This window comes from Ambystoma mexicanum, chromosome 10 (genome assembly GCF_040938575.1).
Source record: "Ambystoma mexicanum isolate Mex_15411 chromosome 10, UKY_AmexF1_1, whole genome shotgun sequence".
In the NCBI taxonomy this organism is placed as follows: domain Eukaryota; kingdom Metazoa; phylum Chordata; class Amphibia; order Caudata; family Ambystomatidae; genus Ambystoma; species Ambystoma mexicanum.
Window position 1 is genome coordinate 1025726378 of NC_090932.1, and position 21128 is coordinate 1025747505.

Consider the following 21128-nt stretch of genomic DNA (forward strand, 5'->3'; position numbering starts at 1 on the left):
TAAATAAGAAAAAGGCCAGCTCACAGAATGCAAAGTGTCTGGCAATTCTCACAGAGCCAGCTTCAAGGCCGTTTGGCCCGCAGGGCAGGTCAGACCAGCGAAATAGGTCTTTTGGAGACTATCGGGATTCCAAGATCGCCTGTCTAGACAGGAAATTTAGCTGAACCCGCAAAGGCAAAAGCACCAACGGAAAACTCCCAATGGGTTTTTCCAGTCCCCCCTCCTCTACCTCGGCCTCCAACCCCAAGAAGCAATGAGGGTGGCGTCCCGGTCCACCCCTCTCTGGTGGGAGGGCAGATTGTCTCTCTACGAGATGCATTGTCACCCATTGGTGAAAGACCCATGGGTACTGTGGTTTCAGGAGGTTATCGCCTTCCGGTATCCTCCCTTACACCCAGTCCCCCCTCCCCTACTACAAATAGGGGCCCGGCTCTCATGTCGAAAGTTCTTTCCCTTCTTCAGATCCAAGCGATCGAGCAGGTATCCCTAACTCAAAGGGGTTCGGGTTACTATTCCATAATTTTTGCTATCCCCAAGACGATCCAGGCTGGTCTGAGGGTGGTACTCGACCTCTTTTCCGAACCTGTTCCTCCCACTCAAAAAATTCAAGATAACGCCTGTGCAGATCGAGGAAAGTCTCTGCCAGGGAGATTGGATGTGCTCCTGGACCTTATGGACGCTTGCCTGCACTTTCTGATTTGGCAGCTACACAGGCAGTTTCTGTGGTTAACAGTCATGGGACATCAATCCATTACCAAGTGCTGCCCTTTGGCCTTAACTCGGCTCCACAAGTATTCACAAGATTATTGAAGAACGTTGCAGCGCTGCTTCGAGCCAGGGGCAACCACATCTACCCTTGTTTAGACAATGGGCTCATCAGGGGCAGCTTGCGGGAGGCGACATACAGCACAATGAAGGACCTTACAGATCTCCTATACCAGCTTGGTTTCTCAGTACACCAGACCAAGTCGGAATCGGTTCCCTCGCAGACCTTCAGCTTTCTCAGGCTAGCATGGGACACCAAAAGGCAGAGGATTTTCGCTAATCAGGAACGGGTCAAGCGATCCTCAAAGCTACGGGGCACTTTCTGGACAGGCAGTTCATGTCCGGTTGGTGGTATCAGCATCTGTTGGGCCTCATGGCGGCATGCATTCTGGCTGTGCCGCATGCAGAGTTGAAAGTGAGATGGCTGCACTTACATCTGTCAGCAAGCTGGGACCTAGAAAAGGGCTCCCAGGCGAACAGGGTGCCTATACCGGACCAGGTCAAGCCAGATCTAGTCTGGTGTAGGCAACAGAAAAACATCATTAGTGGGGCCCCTTTGCACGTGCCACAGCCTATGGCTGTCATTACAACAGACTCATCATTGGGGCCTGGGGGGCCACTCTAGACAGCTTTACAGTCCATGGCCTGTGGTCTCGCCAACAGCAGAACGAACACATAAACATTTTGGAATTGACAGTGATCCAATTGGCCTTAAAGGCTTTTCTACCAATGATCAGGAACAAAGTAATTCTCATCGGGACAGAGAATACCACCTCAATGTTTTACCTCAACCAGCGGGGAGGTACAAGATCTCCAGTTGTGTGCAATCTGACTATTCAGATCTGGGAGTGAGCCCTGCAGCAGGGCATTCATCTCAGCTCTGTCCACCTGCCTGGAGAAAGCAAAACGGAGGCCAACAGGCTCAACATGCTTTAGACGGACAACTACGAATGGGAGCTCAACCCGTAGGTCCTACATTCTCTGTTCAGAGGCTGGGGCCACCCAGATGTGGACCTCTTTGCCTCAGAGAGCAATGCCAAGTGCAGGCAATTTGCGTTGTGGATGGGGAAGGGCAGACTTATCACTAGGGGATGCACTGCAAATCTCATGGAGCAACCCGTGGTGTTATGCATACCCGCCAATGCCATTGATACAGAGGGTTTTATGGAAGTTCCAGGACGCGACACAGTGGCGCATGATTATGGTGGTGCCGGACTGATTGGCAAGAATCTGGTACTCGGCTCTGGTGAGGTTGGCAGGACAGGGGCCTGTTCCCTTGCACTCGAAAGGACTGTTACAACCTGTGTCCCTAGTCCTCTCAGCCTGGTACCCAAGCAACTGAAAATGCAGAAGCTAGCACTTTTGCAGTCCAGCATAGGTATCATTCAAAACGCAAGAAAGGCGTCCACTCGACTGCAGCACAAAAGCAAGTGGACCAGATTCTGTTACTGGGTCATGGGCAAGGGGGTAGATCAGATGTCCTGCTCTCTCAACCACATAATGTCGTTTTAGGCTTACCTGGCCAGCACGGTTGTGACAGTAGACACATGTCGCACATATCTGGCAGCTATCGGAGCACACATGGATACAGAAGAAAAATCTTTCTCCTCTGCCAACCAGTCGGTGAAGAGACATTTGCAGGGGTTAACCAGGCTTTATCCCCCCTTTCAAGAGACCTCACCCTTTGTGGGACCTCAATGTGGTACTTGCAGCACTAGTGCACAAGCCGTTCGAACCCATGGCTACTTCCGACATTAAGTGGCTCACTCTCGAGGCGGCTCTTTTGGTATGTCTGAAGTCAGCCAAGCATCGTAGCGAGATCCAGGCTTTGGTGGCATCTGAGCCTTTTACATTCTTCCCCCAAGGACAAACTGGTCATGCGATTGCACCCACATTTTCTTCCTTAAGTAGTAATTTCACAGCAAATAAGAGATCATACTCCCAACCTTCTTTGCAGACCCCAAGTCGTTACGTAGAAAGCCTTACACTGCCTAGACGTCAGGAGGACTCTCAAGTTCTACCTAGACAGGATGAAGCCGTTCAGGAAGTCGGACGCCCTTCTGGTCATGTTTGGTGGTTCAGCTCTGGGAGGGCACGGCTCTAAGCAGTCCATAGCGAGGTGGATGGTGGAAGCCATCACCAAGTCTTATCAATTGCAGAATAAGTCATGCCCTGAAAATATGCTTGCTCACGCGGTAAGGGCTAAAGCAGTAGCATTCCAGAGACAGAGACCATGGCAGGTCATTAGTAGTGCAGCCACATGGACCTCACCATTGACTTTTTGCAAGCCCTACTATCTAGATGTAAGTGCCAGGGCAGATGCCCAGCTTGGACAAGCTATCCTCAAGAATTTGTTTGCTAAGTTATCAACGGCACCCCTCCCTTAGGGCTTTATCGGTTGTAATCGCCCATACAGTATGGAGGAAAGGGGACGCAATGTAGGAGTAATTAAAAGTTACTCACCACAGTGACTAATGCACTCCTAGTCCATAGTCCCCTTTCCTCCATATGACCCTCTGTCATCCCCCCAGTATAATAATGCCAAGCTAGATTAGCCATCCGTAAAAGGGGACTGAGGCCAGGCGGTGGAGGGCAGGGTTATGGGGGCATGGTCATTTTAAGGGGAAATGCTCTTTTGGGAAGAAAAAGGGTTCTGGTCCCTTGCCTATGGTGTCTGAAGTCCAGGAGCCATGGATGCAGAGGTGTCTGACTCGACGTATCCAACACGACCCACAACAGCAACAGTCTTATTTCCAGCAGCCTGGGCTTCCCTTTCTATTCCAGTGATGTGCTTGGTCCAGGAACTTCTACGGAGCACATAATGCTGCAGAGGAAAGGAGATCTGTGACAGTATCCCTTACTTCAGAAGAGGGATGTCTTTCGGAGGATCACAAATCTGCACCACAGCTTCCAGCAACGATTCTCAGCAGCATCTTCTTCCCTCAGCTACTCGGACATAGTTCCATGTTGTAATCTAGTGAATGGCTTGGGGTTTCCACAGATTAGCTATGTGATAAAGTCCCCTACCTATTTTTGGGAACTACCAATGTATTGAATAAGGGGGCCATGTGCCACCCTGAGCAGCTAGATCTTGGGTCCAGTGGTGGTATGGGAAGGATCTTCTGGTCACCCTCCCTTACTGCCCATCACAGGGCCAGAGGCAATCACACTGCTCTGTTGCAGGTCATTCCTGGTGGTCTCGACTTTCCCCAACCCACGAGGAGGTTAGGGCAGGACAGTCAAGGTAATTTTAACCCTTCGTACTGTAAGGAAGTCATGGTATCAAACAGTGAAGACAGACCTAAGTGATCACAGTTCAAGGTTGTTTATTGAACTTCAATGGGTTGGTAGAACACCTATCTGAACCTAAATCTACAGATGGGAGCAAGTGTCAGAATCCGAAGAAACCTCCCTCCCTTCCTCCTCGCCTGGTTCTTCCATGGAGCTTTCTTCCTGATCCCTCTTTTTCCTCCTAGAAGTATTCTGATTGACCTTTCCCTTCTTGTCCTTCTTTAGATGCAAATAAGGTCTCTCTCCTCAGTATGCCACACTGTCAGTAGGAAGATCCCCAACAGCGTGGTCTCCCTGGGAGCTAGCCCCAGATACAGGGAAAAGCCTCTTGGCTGAAAAACCCTGTGAGTCCAGTGGAGCACTTCCAGACTTGTAGTGATGAAAATAGGGGGAGCTGTGTTGGTTTGACAAATCTGTGTCCTTCTATAACACCAGCAGGATGAGCAGCAGATGGCTGGCAACCCGGGTAGCTGAAGGGCAGCAACCTCAGTGCAGATGGAACAGCTCAGCTGTAAAAGCAGTTCCGAAGGTGGGCGTTCGAAAGCAGAATAGGAAGAATCCTGGAAGGGACCCGAGTGAACAGTAAGGGTTGAAAAGGAAATCCTGAGAGTTGGGATAAGGCGCTGTGCAGAGCGCACCCCGAAAGCGGGAGAGAGAGAGTTGAAATGAGAAAGATGCGGCAAGCAAGGGCCGCGGAAACAAAAGAGGATAGGTAATAGCAACAGCACTGAGCAGGGACGCAGGGCAGAGCGTCCTGCAAGGGAGGGGGAAATCTCTGCAAGGAACTTCCTAAACACAAGGCAGAGAGCAAAAGCAGAGGCCACAGAGTGAGCGTATTAGCACGGAAGAATTCAAGGGGCAACGCACCGAAATGCTGATACAGTGGCTAGATAAGCCGGGTGGCGGCCATCTTGGAAACAACGACTAGACCGTTGCAGCAAAAACGATAGAGACATGCTGGAACAACCTAATGACGCCTCCACCGATCCCATATCTTCCATGAGGGCGTGACAGTAAGCTACAACCATCCTACAACCATCACATAATAATAACGCAGTCCTAGTGGCGTCTGTCCAATTAAAAGGGACTATACTAATAAACATATTGCCAATCCTTACTTCTAAATACAAAATGGTGTGGGATAACAATGTATTCAAGAGAAAAGTGTTCAAGAAATGATATGTCAGGATAGTTGAGAATTTGGCTTCCCTTCCCCAAGTTTTCAGCACTGGGCAAGGCCGCACGTGCAGTCTTCGCACACACTCTGGCTTCTTGGCCACGAGGTAACAGTTCAACACATAGGCATCGGCTTTCCGCCAAAGTCTCTCTTGCAATGACAGTCTCTTATTGCAGAGGGCCTGATGTAACAAACAAAACACAAACGTTCCTTTCCTTTGTCAGGGTTTTCACATTCACAAGTTCAAAACTGGTCTCGCTCCTTCGGGCTATGACCTCTTTTCTTCAATGTTCACAATTTGGTCTCCCTACTTCGGGCTCGGACCACGCATTCCCCTCCTTCAGGCTCAGATCTCTTTTCCACAATGTTCACAACTTGGTCTCCCTTGTTCGTGCTTGGACCATGGATCCCCCTTGTCCGGGCTCAGATCCCTTTTGATACAAGAATTGAAGACTTTTGAATGTGCTGTGGGTTTTGCTTAAACCATCGCAGAACCACTTGGATTCTCTTCACACAAATACACTTCACATACTTTGTTAGGATGCCGTATAGAGACCTACGATTGAGCACATTCACAGTGCTGGACCACTCTGTCAATGGTATCATATCTTTCCTTCTTATGTTCAAACATTCACCAGCAATTCAGCTTTACTCGTCTTTCATCACACACGTTTAACAATGTTTGTTCCAGTGTTCGTTTTAGAATGTTGCCGTTTGCAACCTTGACTTCAACACAGACAGGTCTGGCATCGGTCTCCCCAACTCCCTGGCTGTGGTGTTCTCTGTTGCTTCTTTGTTCTTGGAGCCTAGGACGATACCACAGTGTCTGCTACTCCTCCCCGCCTTGGTTAGTTACGCAGGAGGGCCCTCTGTATCTCCAACACACAATGCAGGATTCTTCAGGCTGGGTTGCTGATCTTACACTCTCTGCCTTGAAGGATTCTTGAAAGGAATGGCTTCTTGCCAAAAAGGTCATGGGTGTTGCTGTTCTCACTAACCCCTCGTGCCTGGCCGTCTTTCTTCCCTTGTTCAGCTGCTGATCCAAAACTGCTGTACCTTCGTGTGCTTTGCCTCGCTCAGAGTGTGCCCTCGTTCTCCGCCTTTTATCCGTGTGGGGAAGTGTAATGGAAGTCAGGTGTGGGTGATTGTCGATAATTGCCTGACTCCTGGGCAGGACAAAGACTGATATGTTTGGGATATTTTTCCTCTGTGAAAGATAGTGAGCTAAAGAATCTGGGTAAAGCTCTCGCAACCAGGACTAATATCTGGCAAAGAGACTCCCAGCACCCCCCTTGTTTTTTGCATATTTAAGTAACTTTCGGTCTCACCCTAAGTTACTAGGGGAATCCAGACGTGGACCCCTTCATCACTATTCTTAGAGAGGCACATCTCCACCCTACTGATGAGGTCCAACGAGACCTAAACACATGTCTGGAGTTGCTGTTGGTACTCTTGTTCAGAGGAGAATTCCCTAGCATTTCGGTGCGGGACTGCCCCTGGGCAGGACACAGACTGATATGGTTGGGATATTTCTCCTCTGTGAAAGATAGTGAGTAAAGAATCTGGGTAAGGCTCTCGCAACCAGGACTAATGTCTGGCAGAGAGACTCCTAGGACCTCCCTTGTTTTTTGCTGACTTCTCCTGACCATACTATTGGGACATGTCAGGTACACGGCTCGGGTGTGAGTCTGTTTTCTCTCAGAGCGGGCTGTCCATGCAGGAAATGGGGGGTTCTAAATATCCCATAGGGTAGGATGGGATAAGGGTGTTACAAGGAAGAGAGTGATACAGCGTCTCACCATCCGGTGTCCCACTCCCTGAAGAACCCTGACCCAGGTGAACCTCCCACACTGGTCCACCCCCAGGAACTGGATCCAAAAGTGATGGCTGTGTCCTGGCCACCTGAATGGCAGATCCCCGGGGACTAGCGGGTGAGACACCTTCTGGTTTCTCACAGTACCCTATGGAGTGTTGTGGGACAATTATAATGGACCACGTTCACAAGTGTGGGAGCCTAAAGCTTTCTGAAAAGACCCAAATTCCATGCAAGTAAAATCACACCCTTTGCTGTATCGTGAGTGAATTTCATTCATGCAGCTTAAGTAGTGTGCACTGATGCAATGATACCAACCTAAACTTGTATCAGGAAAGTAATTTCAAAGTTTGCCTGATACTCTCCCTGAGCTTGAGGCCTGCACCTGATATTGTTGCAAGTGCACATTTCTCCGACTGTGGGTCTCTCTCCAAATGCTACATAGTTAACAATTCATTGTTCTTCAGCAATGCATTCCCTCGTCGGGGATAGTATTGCAAATTCACCATGAAGTAACATCCTCCAAACATTCAGAAGGTTTTTAAAACTTACCATGTGTTTCTTCTGCACACCCTTCATTCAGGCCAAGTGAAGGCTTGGTGTGCCCTCCTGTTAGGCAGAATTATATGCAGTACCCTTTGGGAACACCACACACAATTAAGACTACAAGTGACATTACACATTCACCTTTGATACAAGCCTGTACTACACAGATAAAGTGGTAGCAATGGCTGAGCAGCCAAACTTATCTCAAGAGTAAGTGAGCAGTATCAAATAGTTACACAAAGGACAGAAACACTGACTCAAGGTTTTCAAGTAAAAGAATATACATTATTTCACTCTTCAGTTGTATAACATTTCACGATTATAAGCAGTTTAAAAATCATACTCTTAATACACCACACAACTCCCAATAAGTTCCAGACAAGTTAAGCTCACAAAATGAAGTGGGAGCAAAATGTCACTCCAGCAATTTAAAAGGGAGAGAAAGATAAAGTTAACAGAAATTGAATCATACCAACAGGTAAGTACTCAGGCCAGTTGAACAAGAGAGACTACAATGATAGAATCAAGTAGAAAAGGCTTAGGGCCAAAGTCAATGGGTCAAAAGTCTTTTGCTCAAGATCACACAGTTCAGGGTAGTTTGTGGTAAAGTTCGTGCCATGGATTCTGGACGAGGTTGGCTGGTAGAACAGTTAGTTCAAAGAGAAGAGAAGGATAAGCCCTCGGTTTGGAGAAAGATTTCAAACACTTTCACTGCGGTTGAACGAAACTAGCAACCGGATTTGCACAGTACATTAAAACGGAGAGGAAGCTGTAGCTGAGGCGGATATTCCTGGTAGTTCCTGCAGGCTCACGGTTCCTGAATCAACTGTCTGACTGACAAGAAGTAGGAAGACTGGAGGGTCCTGCACTACCCAGGGAAGAAACCAGCAGCAGAGCAAAGCAACAAATAAAAGGTGCGCTCCTTAATACCCAAGCAGGGTCTCACCTTCCTGGCTATCCGGCCCACTGTAGCTTTGTACAGCGAATTCGACCAGAGAAGGGGGCCTGGCTTGCAGTTTGGGCAAACTAGTTGGTCCCACCAGCTCAAGGGAAGACGTTTCCTGGAGGATCTTCCCTGTCGTCGGATTCTGAAGATTCCGACCTGCAGCAGGGCTTCACTGAGGGTTCAGTCATTGTAGGGGTCTTCTTCCATCAGCTCCTCGTTGGTTCTTTCGTTCCAGTGGCGACTCTGCCTTTCCAGTCCCAGAGACCTGCTTTTTATGCAGTTTTCCCCCATTCATGCAGCCTGGCTGTCAGTCACACAGCAGGGTGGCTGTCCTGGCAAGGACAGTCACCCGGCCAATCAAACAGGAGTGCGATTTCGATTACCAAGGGAACCCATGGCAGGGGTCCTAAAACCCCCTCCCTCACATCCTGCCAACCCAGACTTTCAGGCGTCTTAAGGAGGCTTCTGTGCAGAAGCCCGCGAAAAGACGGTGAACAAAGGGACCAAACCTGGTTTGGCGCGCAGAGTAAAACACGAGAAAGACATTTACAAAAAGAAATGGTGAATAAACCCAGCTGGAACCGTAATAAAATATATATGGTGAAGCAGGTTTATATTTGAGGCTAATATAATAGCCTAAAACCATACCATGGTTATTTAAGATAACCGCGGTATAGAAAATAGGGTAGATACCACTGCCACCAGCCAAGTCTTAGTGTAAAGGGAGCAAAACAATGCTCCTAGAGATACAGACAAAAAGGGATACGAATGAACCCTTTCCAATACTCCATGTAAGATGGGTTGTACTGGGTCTGTGGTTTAAAGTGACTATCATAAAGTTAATGACAACTTTATCTTTTCTGGGGGACAGTAGTCAGCCCCAGAAAATGGAGTCGGTGGGAAGTCTTAAAGACAACCCTGTGTCACTGCACTGAAGGTGCTGTGTAACACACATGAAGAAATGGTGCTATTTAGTAGGCGAGTCTCCATTGCCCAAGATCACACACAAAGTAGAAACACACACAGCAAAACACATGTAAGAGTGGGAAAAAGGCTCACACTCTTTACAGGTGAAGAAAATAAACCGTAGAAATCCAGCAAAGCTGCTGAGGGACTCATTAGGTAAGGGAAATTAGTCATTTATGAGAATTCTCCTTAACACCTCCTCAGCCCAAAAGGTTGTCGGTACACCCAGGAGCAGCAATCAGCCTGAACCTTGACTCTCTTATAAACACAGGTGCAGATCCTTATCAGAAGCCCAACCCAGGGTGAGGAGTGAGAGTACTATAAAAAGCAGGGACGCTAGTCAGCCATTGTGGGTTGGAGGAGCAGAAAGCTCAAGTTTGGTGGTGGCCAGATATTGGAGAGTTTTGGAGAAAGTGGAAGCTGGAGAGATGGAAGAAGTTGGACAGGTGGCATGAGTTGAGAGTGGGAGGATATAGTGTGAGTGGAGAAGTTGAAGGAGGAGGCAGTAAGACCAAGGGTGTTGGAGGAAGTGATCATCTCAGAAAGAGAGAGTTGTAGTCAGGAGGAGATGGTAAGACTAAGTGCGGACTAGGACAAAGCAATAACTGTAGGTACCGGGAGAGGTACAGAGGAAGCAATAGCATTGGGGTCCCTGTGGTCTGTGCTGTTTGGGTTATTCAGGTCCCCTTTTACTACATTTCTCCAGTGGATAACATTGGGGGCTGAATTTTGCTGTTCTTTTCTCCTCCTGGGGCTGCTAGGTCTTGAGTCCTCCACTGGATCTCTTTGTTTGGTCCCTAGTGGTGTCCTCTTGAGTCGATTGCTTTCTTCTTGGTACCTGTGGAAAGAAACAGACTTACCTGGCTTCTCCTATTGTTTCCTATGGAGCACTGTTCTCAACACTGAAATCTTACAAGTGACACTGCAAGGTACTCACCTGGACTGTGATATGTCCTAGGGTCCGGAAGGTCCTTCGAATTCCGCTCTGAGCCCTGGACCTTTAGAGACTTCTGATTAACTAGGGACATTTAAATTTGTACATAAGCCTCCTGCAAAGGATATAGATTGTTCACTGTGTGTTACTGTTTCCCTCCTTGGAATGTAATATGCGCTTCTCTGCCTAGGGACTGTCTTTCGAAAAGACATCCTGGATTTTAGTAGCCCTGCGGGTTACGTTGGACACTGTATTCCACTATGTTCAACATCTAAGTGCTATACTATGTTATATGCATATGTGTTAAGTATAATACTTCTTATAGAAGGTAATATGAAGCCTGTACTAAGTTCTGTCTGGTACCTTTGGATCATGAACATGATCATCATTATTGTGTGCAATTTTGTCTACAGATCTTTATATTAACTTACATCTGAAAGCTTATGTATAGTACCTACTACCAGGAATGCAGCCTACTTGTTGGGTCAAGAATTGAGTTAGGCCTTTACTTGCCAATAACTATCGTTTTATCCCAGCAGGCTCTCCCAGGGGTTCGCGATTGAACACGCACACAGAGCCCTGACGAGAAGGCCGCATCCTGGGGCCCCTCCCCGGGTGATCATAGCGAAGATCCTGAATTACAGGGATCAGGAAAAGATCCTGGAGTTTTTTAGGAAAGGAGGAACGATAACAAGAGCGTCGGCAGCCATCACTGCATACCCTGACTACACCATGCAGGTGCAAAGACAGCGCTATGGATACGCAGCGATAAAAAGGAGACTGCACACAGCTGGATTTAAATATATGCTCTTGCATCCCGCAAAGCTCAAGATCTTACATAGAGGCAAAGCACACTTTTTTGATACCCCGGAAGACGCGATGAACTGGCTGGATGCCCAAGGCTGCCCGGAGAGTGAAGAAGAACAGAAACGAGATGAACACGATAAGTGAAACAAAGCCATGCCACAGGTAGTTGGGTATGAGGGGACTGAGGGTGAGACACTCGATAGAAATAATAAAGGGTGCAGACACACATGACTGTACTAATTGATCATAATGTGCAAAATATGGATATGTTGGACTGGAATATAGACTGCACAAATTAAAAGTTAGCAAAAAGTGCGCCTAACGCGATTGCTAATGCAGGAGACACAGGAAGGAGATGACCTACCCCCAGTAGACAGAGTGAGGAGAGGAGCCACTAGGGCGATTTCTCCCCGCTGAGTCCTGAGTACGGGCAATTGCCGTGTAAAGGGCTAGATGCGGGGGTGCCTGAGATCCAGGGATGGAGCTGGGCAACAGTTGGGAGGGGGGAGGAGAAGTAGTGGGTTAGATATTCAGTTGGGGCACGTTGGGAAGGGAGATCAGAAGGAGGGCGGGAAGGGAGTTGGGAAGGGAGTTGGGGAGTTGGGTGTGATAATATTAGTTGGGGACCGAGCCTATATCTATATACCATATGCCAAACGAAGGTAGAGGGGTGGGGGAACGGGAAGCTAATGAATCACGGGGGACCTTAAAGTAATTACCTGGAATGTGAGGGGGCTCAATAGCTACCTAAAAAGGAATAAGGTAATGATGTACCTGCGCAGACAGAAAATAGACATAGCCTTGATACAAGAGACTCACCTCACAAAAGAAAGATTAGAAGTGATTCAGAAAAAATGGAAGGGACGGTGGTTGGTGCAACTTATTCGTCTTATGCGAGAGGGGTGATTACCTCGATAGCACCGCATGTCCCATTCCAGTTACTATAATCCACAGCGGACGTAGATGGGAGGATGGTTGCAATAAGAGGGCTGTTTGAAAATAAAGAAATAAACATTATAAACACATATGCCCCCAACCAAGATACAGCGGCATATTTCAGGACTCTGTACACCAAAATGAGCATGTACGCAGGAGGGGTGGTGATCTGGGGAGGGGACTTTAACTGCACGCTAAACCCGAAAATAGATAGATCGGATAATAAAATGGACAGACCCTCCCTGGCTGCCAGGGTGTTGCAGTCTTTGGTCACAGACTTTAAGTTTGAGGATGCATGGAGGGTGCGCCACCCGCAGGACAGCCAGTATTCACATTATTCAACCCCACAAAATGTGCATACAAGGCTAGATTATATGTTTGTCACGCAGGACTTGTTGGCAGAAACAGTACAGATAGAATACAAAGCGAGGGTCTTATCAGACCACTCGCCATTGGTCCTTACATGGCAATGCCAACCTCCGAGAGCGAGGATACCGACATGGTGCCTCAGAGCAGAGGCACTAAAGGATACACTGTTTAGGGAGGATTTAAGACAAGAAATAACGAGTTACTTCAAGATTAATACTGGGAGTGTTGAATCAGCTGGCACACTGTGGGAAGCCTTCAAAGTGGTGGTAAGAGGAATAGCCATAGCTAAGTCTAAGGGACTACAAAGAGGGTTATTAATAGAATTACAGGAGGCGGAAAAAGCGCTGGAAAAGGCACTGAGCAGAGAGGGTAACACCGATGAAGATGCTGAAATAACACTCAGGCTGCAACAGAAATGTGCAGAACACTGGAAATGACTGTGTAATCTAAACTATAAAAAGTATGTAGAGAGACAGCACGCTGGAGGAGATAAACCAGGGAGGATGCTGGCATGGCTATATAAAAGCGAGACCCCCAGACCACCAATTAGAACAATAACGAAAGAGGATGGGCGCATAGTAAACATCCAAGACGGCGTGAATCAAGAATTTCTCAGGTACTATCAACAACTGTATGGGGATGAAGGAGGAGGGGATGGAAGGGAGATAGAAGAAACCCTGGAAGACATAGGCATGCCAAGGGTTAGCGCTGAAGAGCGAGAGGAGCTAGATGCCCTGATGATAGTACAGCTGCCCACTAGCAAGACTCCAGGAGCTGATGGACTCCTAAGCGAATTCTATAAAATGTATAGAAAGGAGGCGCTTCCCCCGCTTCTAGCAATGCTAACTGAGGCATACGAAATGGGTAAGTTGCCAGTGTCCCTGAGAGAAGCGATTATCATAGGTTCTACGTGATTTCATCGCCGCACTTTTCATCACAGGGATTTTTGCCGCGATTTTTTTTACCGAAAAAACCACCGGTTTTATTTTTTTTTTTTACATCCCGAACATCCAAACCCATTTTTTTAAAAATTTACCCCCCCAAAAAATTCGATGTTTTTTTTTTACGAAAAAAGAATCGCGGCAAAAAACCCCGCAATGAAAAGTGCGGCGATGAAATGACGGTATATTTATCATATCGCTTCCTAAAACCAATAAACCTGGCAAAGATTGCGGATCATTCAGACCACTGTCAATGCTTAATCAAGACAGCGCAATGCTTACGGCGGTTCTGGCAAACAGAATGAGATGGATCATTACCAAATTAATACACCCTGATCAGACGGGATATGTGCCACACAGGGATATATCCAATAACCTCAGGCGACTCCACCGAGTGATAGAGCACAAGGGGGATGTGGGAGAAATTGCAATTGTATCGTTTGATGTGATAAAAGCCTTAGATTCAGTCAAATGGCTTTGGCTGATGGCAACCCTAGCTAGTTATGGGGTAGGTCCTGGGTACCTTAAACGGCTACACTTATTATACAACGCCCCGCTGGCTAGGGTTAAAACGGGAGCAATAATATCGGAGAGGTGGAAACTTAGCAGGGGTACTAGACAGGGATGCCTGTGGTCCCCTATGTTGTATATCTTAGCACTAAAGCCCCATGCGATATATTTGAGACAGCAGTATGATATAATAGGAATTGACATAAAAGGGGAGCCGCACCTAATTTTCTTGTACGCAGACGACATGCTGCTGTATTTACGATACCCCGAAGAAAACCTCCAATATGTTCTAGAGGTGATGGAGCGTTTTGCGACATTATCTTGCATAGCGGTGAACCCCAAAAAATCATGTATATTTCCGCTTGGAAGGAATGTAGGGATCCCGCAAGACCAATTACCGATTCTACAAATACCATGGGAAGTGAGCACTTTTAGATATTTGGGGATAAACATCTATCACACGGTGGAGGCAGAGCACCAACATAACACGGAGAAATCGGTCAGAAACATCGAAATCAGCATGACGTTCTGGGCAAAGCTTCCTTTGGCGATGATGGGGAGAGGGGCAATGCTGAAGATGGTAGTTCTGCCGAGACCGTTGCATTGTTTCGGGAACATACCATATTTGATACTGAAATGATTCTTTGGTAGGATACATAGCATATGTAGAGAATTTCTTTGGCACAGGACGGGGAACAGAATTGCCCTCTGGAAGTTACAAAATTCTTACGATAAAGGGGGCATAAAATTGCCAAACTATGAAGTGTACTATCTAGCTAGCCAACTGCAATATGTGGTAAATTGGTTATCAGAGGACCCGACCTCAGAATCCAGGTTGTTTAGGCCAGAATGTGCCCCTTTCTTCCTGAAAGAAATGATAGCTGCCTACATCAGATATGAAAGGGTGCTCAGAGATGATGAGACTGGGATGGAAAATATGGCACAGATCCTGCCAGATAATGGAGAACCCAGTTCTGTGTTCCCCACAAGTGCCACTGGTAGCATTGACTGGAAAAGACAGCCAATTAATGAAGATGATTAGGAAGCACTGGGAACCGTTATGGATAGCAACAGTAGGCGACATATGGCAGGAGAGCATAAAAGAATTTGGGATGCTGGTGGAGGAAATGGGGTTGCACACTGAGCAATATATTACATACCATAGAATAGTGCGGCACATCAAAATTACATGGTCTGAAGCAGTACTAGAGGAACAGCCGGACGCCGCCATAGAAATTATGTATGATATAGCAGAGGGAGGGCACGAAATATCCAGGATATATGAGTTGGTGATGTCCAAAGTTGGGAAGGAAGTGGTACAACTGAGACAAAACTGGGAGGAAGAAATGGGGGCCCCAATGGATGATGGGATGTGGGAGCGAGCCCAAGGGTACCATAAAAAAGTGTCAAGGAATGTAAGATTACAGCAAATACAACTGTACATAACCCACAGGGCCTATATGACAACCTAGAGGAAAGCTAAGTTTAAAACTGCACAGTGACAAACTTGCCCCAAGTGCGGCGAGGAAAACGCTGGAATGACGCATATGTTCTGGCCGTGCCCAGAAATTGAGAAGTTTTGGAGAGAGGTTGCCCACAGATTGGAAGACAAAGGGGTTAAACTAAATGCTGAAATAGCGTGGGCATGTCTGTTAGGGGGGTTTCCTAGGCCACATAAACTTAAACAGATGAGTAAACTAAAGAATTTGGCATATATACTTGCGAAGCGAAGAATTGCCATGGGATGGAAGGCATACCATAGACCCAGTATAAAAACATGGTTGAGGGACCTCCAGAAGTGGGCGGAAGCCGAAACTGCAGTATGGCAGGAAGCTAGCAATACGGGAGAGGATGAAGAAGCAGAAACCCTGGTAGCCTGGAAGCACCTAATAGCTACTCTGTTTGGGCCCGCCCTGGATTGGTCTAGCGACCAGGACTCAGCAGGGAATATAGGTGAAGATACCCCTCCGCAAGTAGAAGAAGCAGATCACGAAGTAGGGTAGGCTCAGGAGGTGGGGGGGAATGGGTGAAGCAGTAGACATTGTTTAAGTTATATAAATTGGAACACTGTAACATGTATTGCAAGTGTGGTTGTTTGTTGTTGGTTGAAATAAAATTAATAAAAATAGTTTTATCCACACTGCTCTATTTCTTCTGTGTAACTTTAGTACTTATTTTTCCCAATCATAAATAGTGTGTGTGACCTTATAATGTGTATATTTTTACAGTATACATTGTGGGGTATTCTTGTGTGGTGTTTGTTCGGACTAATTGAGCCTCCTTGCTAACCTTCCTCCCTATTAAAGTTAAGCCGGACTGCTCTGCTACGCTTACTGTTGGAGAGCCTGGTCTTTAATTTTGGAAGACACGTTGTTCCACTATTAGGTTGATGATTACACACCCATCATCAGAGGGTTGTGCAAAATCTCCCCAACACTTCTCATGCGCCAAGATAGTTCAATATTTATGATTATAACCAAGATTGCAAGCAAGTAATACTGTCTCTACTGCATATCCTACTGGGGAAATGCAGCAAAGAAAACAAAGAGAATATGCACTACTCTACATCAGCTATTCTATACCTGATATGAACATATTAAAGTGCTTTATAACCAATCGTCTTTGAGAAGCACCAATTCCATCTCTCACCTGTAGGAGACACTAAGGCAATGTTCCTATCATCCCTGTGGGAACTGTGTCAAAGTCCCATGCCAGTGACTTGGTGTTCGCACTGGGGTGGCCTTGGGGGCCATAGGACACCACCCGCTTTGTGATGCAGGCCCAGAATAAATTCACAAACTGATCCCTCAAGTTCCATTGTCCATCACCAGTTTTAGCTCCATAGTTGTTTTTCAGTACCCTGGTAGCCTATGTGGGAAGGTAAAGTCCTGAAAACAAACATGCCCAAAAAAGCTACAGGACAAGTAGGGAGTGGTATGATCACGTCAAAAAGTAACTCCAAGTGTTAAACTCCCTTTCTGTTAAGGGAAGAGTGAGTGCAAGGTGCAGGTGCATATTCCCTCAGAGGAAGCCTCCACAGTTGACCGGGAGATACAGCCTGCTTGTTCGGTTGATAGCTCACTTTTGAGAACCTGAAGGGTGTGCCATTCTCCCTAAACTAGAAGTTAAGCATTAGGCAAATGGTAAACGTGGCAAAGAACAGAAATTAAGAGGATGATGATGAAATTCATAGTCCTAGGCATGTGGGACAATGCAAGTGCTCCCTGGAGTGTTCCAGAGCCTACAGTGGTAATATAAGACAGATTTCAATGCAGACTCTCAGCAGCAAGCATGAACAATTTGCACTGACTGAAACTTGGAATACCGGCATTCATGAGGGGCCCATCCGGAGGAAGAAATCACACGCCTTTTCAGCAAATCCGACAGGAAATTGCCAAGAGCTGCTGCGTTTCAATGGCAGAGGCAAGAGAAAATAAAAAATGGCAGTCAAGCTGCCCACCAATCTGCCAATCGATTCATTGAAGCTGGCACGTTTGTAGTCCATGCAAAGTGAGGCAATCATCAAGCTTCTCTCTGGAGGCAGAGGAGGGAAGCTTGGAGAAGGAGAAGAACAGGGATTTTTAGGAGGAGGGCAGCAGAATTGAGGAAGGTGAAAGATCAGAGTGGAGGTGAAGCAGCAGTGAGCATGGCGAAAAGGAGCAGTCTACAGGAAGGGATATGCATTGGAGATGGAAAGGAATAGTGAGACGGCAAAGCAAACACTAGAAAGAAAGAGAGGAGAAGAAAAGGGTGAAGATTAAAAAAGAGGAGTGGAGAAGGAATAAAAGAAAGAGGAGCAGCAATCAGGAGGGGAGAGAGATCAGTGTAATACAAAAGAGGTGATAGCTGGAAAGTTAAGACTTGCAGCCTCATTACAAGTTGGGCGGTGTGGTAAAAATGTGGAGGTAATTCCATTAATCCCACTTTACTGCACCACACAAATACGAGTTTGGCAGAGAGGAGTAGGATTCACCTACAGCTAAGAGCTGGAGGTAAATTTGCCACCTTTCTGCCAGAAAAACAGCGAAATCGGCAGAATTACCACAAACGATAATTCTGCCGAAATCACCATAGAGTACTATGGACACTAATTAATGGGGACCTACCCTGCCTACCACCACTTGTAATCCGGTGGTAATTCTGCCAGACCACGTTGCATTAACAGTAATTCAGTTTGCTGGTGTTTCCGCAGATTTACAGCTGAGATGCCACCAAACCTGTAATGAGGCTTTTAATCTTAACCTTAACCTCTGGCAGTTGCTCTGGGCAACCCTCTAGACCATCGTTCTTCAGCCTTCCAAACCATTACAGAAAGGGGAAAGACCATAGGCAGATGAGGCTTGATCCTGCCCCAAAAGGAGGCAGACCAGCCCAGACTGCGTAATCACATCTCTTCTCCACGAGACCACAAGCAACCCCAGAGATGTTTCATGCTCATTCCAGCCATCACCTATTTTGTTGTGTCTTTCGCACCGAGTGGGGCCAGTATACCCAGATGTGGGTTACAAGCCTGATGGGCCTAGAGACCCAATATACACCTCCCTGATGACCCCCAATGAAGCTGAAACATTAGCCTACTCCACAAGGTGTTGTATTTTAGGGCATCAAATTACTGAAGCTGCACCAACTCCAGTTCATGGCTGTAGGAAACCAAATTGCCCCATTGCTGTGTAGTGGAGGTGAGACTGGGCTCAATGGAGGAAAAGCTCTCCTGCCACTGAGGGCTGCTGCTTGTCTCCTGCTCATTCAATGCTGTACCTTTCATAGCTCCCTGTTTGTAGGGAAATGTATCTTCCTGAACTATACTGGAGGTAGTGAAACATGGGCAAGGTAGCAATGTTTGTGAATTGTTATAATGTTCCGTTGTGCATGTCCTAATGGTGAAATTCGGGGTAGTTTGGAATTGTTATTGTATGCAATATTTGCTTGTTACCTTATTGTGCATGTATATTACATACATCTGTTAAGAAGTTATTTATAATTGAGTGTATTGTGTATGCTAAATAACTTGGGTAACTCACCAACTTCATTACCCTCTAACTTGCAGGAAAGTCTTCCCTTGGTATGGCGCTATTTCGGCTGGTGGAACTATCTGGGGGATGCATTAAGATTGATGGGATAAAAATCAATGAGATCGGTTTGGGAGACCTGCGCAGCAAGCTGTCCATCATCCCCCAGGAACCAGTGCTGTTAACTGGCACCATTCGGTTAGTACTAGTTACAGTACCCATGGATCCCATTACTCTGTAAATGAGAGCCAATGGAGCACTTACCTGAAATGTGCCAATATGTCCCTGTAATTCTCACTTGAACCAAAATCTCATTCTTCTATTTGAGTCTGCATCCATGTTATCATGTTTTTTATGGTTGTCAGGTGTTTCTTAGCCACTAGTTTTTCGTCTATTGAGTCATAATTTTGGTATAACATGTTTGCAGCATGAACCAGTTATGGATTTACATGCTTTGCCTTATCCTGAGATCTTGTGGTTTAGGTGCATCAATTCACAAAAATCCCTAGTTTTGCAGAAGTGACATAATACAACCTGTGATATCATGGGAAGAGACATTGCATGACCTTTCCATCCTGATGATGATATTGGAATTGATTTCACAGTGTATCCAAGGAAGTGGCTTCACTGATGTAAATAAAAACTACAGTTTGCGTTAGCTGGATACCATAACAAAATATAACTGAAGCAGACAAAAGGTATTTTAGTAACCAACTGTCTATTAACTAAAGCGCTAGTGTGCCAGCCACTACCGAAAAACACTCAGGGGGGAAATTCGTTTTTACTTCATAGTTTGATCTGAAGTGTTATTCTGGAAATGTTTTAACACACATGAACACTTCGAGGAATCCACTTTTTCAGCGTGGGGACTGTTTATTTGTTCAGGTACCATTTAATGTGTGACCTCAGAGAACATGTCTTACAATGGGGTCCTCATAGCATATGTGGGCTCCTGTTCTTAGGAGTGGGGTGTGTGGATCTTCTGCCCGTTAGTAGGGCTGGAAGTTAGTGTCTCAGAAGGGCTTGGGGCCACATTTCAGATAGGAACTATTTTCATAGGTCATGGGACCTTTTTCTTTTATTGACTTTCGTGAGAAGTGTGTGGTCCCCAAGACATGGATCACTTGGTGATTGTTAAAAAAGGATTTAATAGGAACCCTTCAGTTGTTATTTTCTCCCTTCTGGTGATCTTTTTTGTTTGGATCTGGCTTCTTCCGAATTATTTATCCAGTATTGTGTTTGTGGTATATTATACTTTATGTATTACAACTCCAATTCGATTATGGTAGGGGAGTCCAAAACACAACGGTTTTTAGGGGAAGAGCTTCTTCCATAACAGAGTGTTGTATGTTCTCGTTCAAAAGGGTATCCCTAGTTGGTTTCTTGGAATATAAAAAGAGGTCGACCAGTTTTGATGATAGTGACTCATCTTCTTCAGGACCGTGATTTGTGCCTGTCTCGGTGAGATCAGGGAATGGGGATCAGGGGAGTCTTCATCCCATTTACCTTGTTGCAGCTCTGTTGGTCAGATGCTGTCAGCCTGATGTCTGTGCGGCTGGAATGGTGCATCATTCCATTCCGGGTGTCTCGGGTGGCCTCCGCTCTCGTCTGGCTGTCGAACGCCGGGGCTCTAACAACCTCTAACAGCCACTACACCACATCTATTTTATCCCACAGCAGTCATCTTAGGACAGAGGCACTGCCTTCATATAACTACAGCCTCATATATCCACTTACTGCCATCATGTGCCAGAAGTAGTAGTTTAACATGCCAGGTAATTACAGGTATAGTCATAGGCAAGATGCAGATTCGCATGGTCAAGTGCTGTGATCATATGACACGTGCAGGTTCAAATGCCGACACATTACACCTGATGAAATCATCATATGCAAGGTACAGCCTCACAGACACTGCTTGTGCCAGAATATGCGAAGTTCAGCTTCTTATGCCCTAGTTCTGTTATTTTATGCCACTTACAGCCTCACCATCAAAGTAAAGCCGGGTATGCCCCGGTACTGCCACTAGATACCAAGTGCAGAAATGTCCAAATGATAGCATCAGTTTTTCATATGGTACTTAATGCCTGGTTTTTCCTGTTTCGAAGGCTCTAATAGCTG

General features: G+C 46.4%; 1 protein-coding gene across 6 annotated transcripts in view; it reads left to right on the forward strand.

Moving 5' to 3' along the window:
• The window catches only part of ABCC5 (ATP binding cassette subfamily C member 5), a 2124586-nt gene that overhangs the window by 1754254 nt on the left and 349204 nt on the right, over positions 1–21128 (forward strand). For 5 of the 6 annotated variants that reach the window (XM_069618835.1, XM_069618837.1, XM_069618836.1 and 2 more), the window contains one exon: positions 19049–19208. In XM_069618835.1, the coding sequence (XP_069474936.1) occupies positions 19049–19208 (160 nt within the window). Of the gene's footprint in view, positions 1–10977; positions 11381–19048; positions 19209–21128 lie in introns of those variants that run through there. The other variant, XM_069618838.1, reaches the window with a different exon arrangement.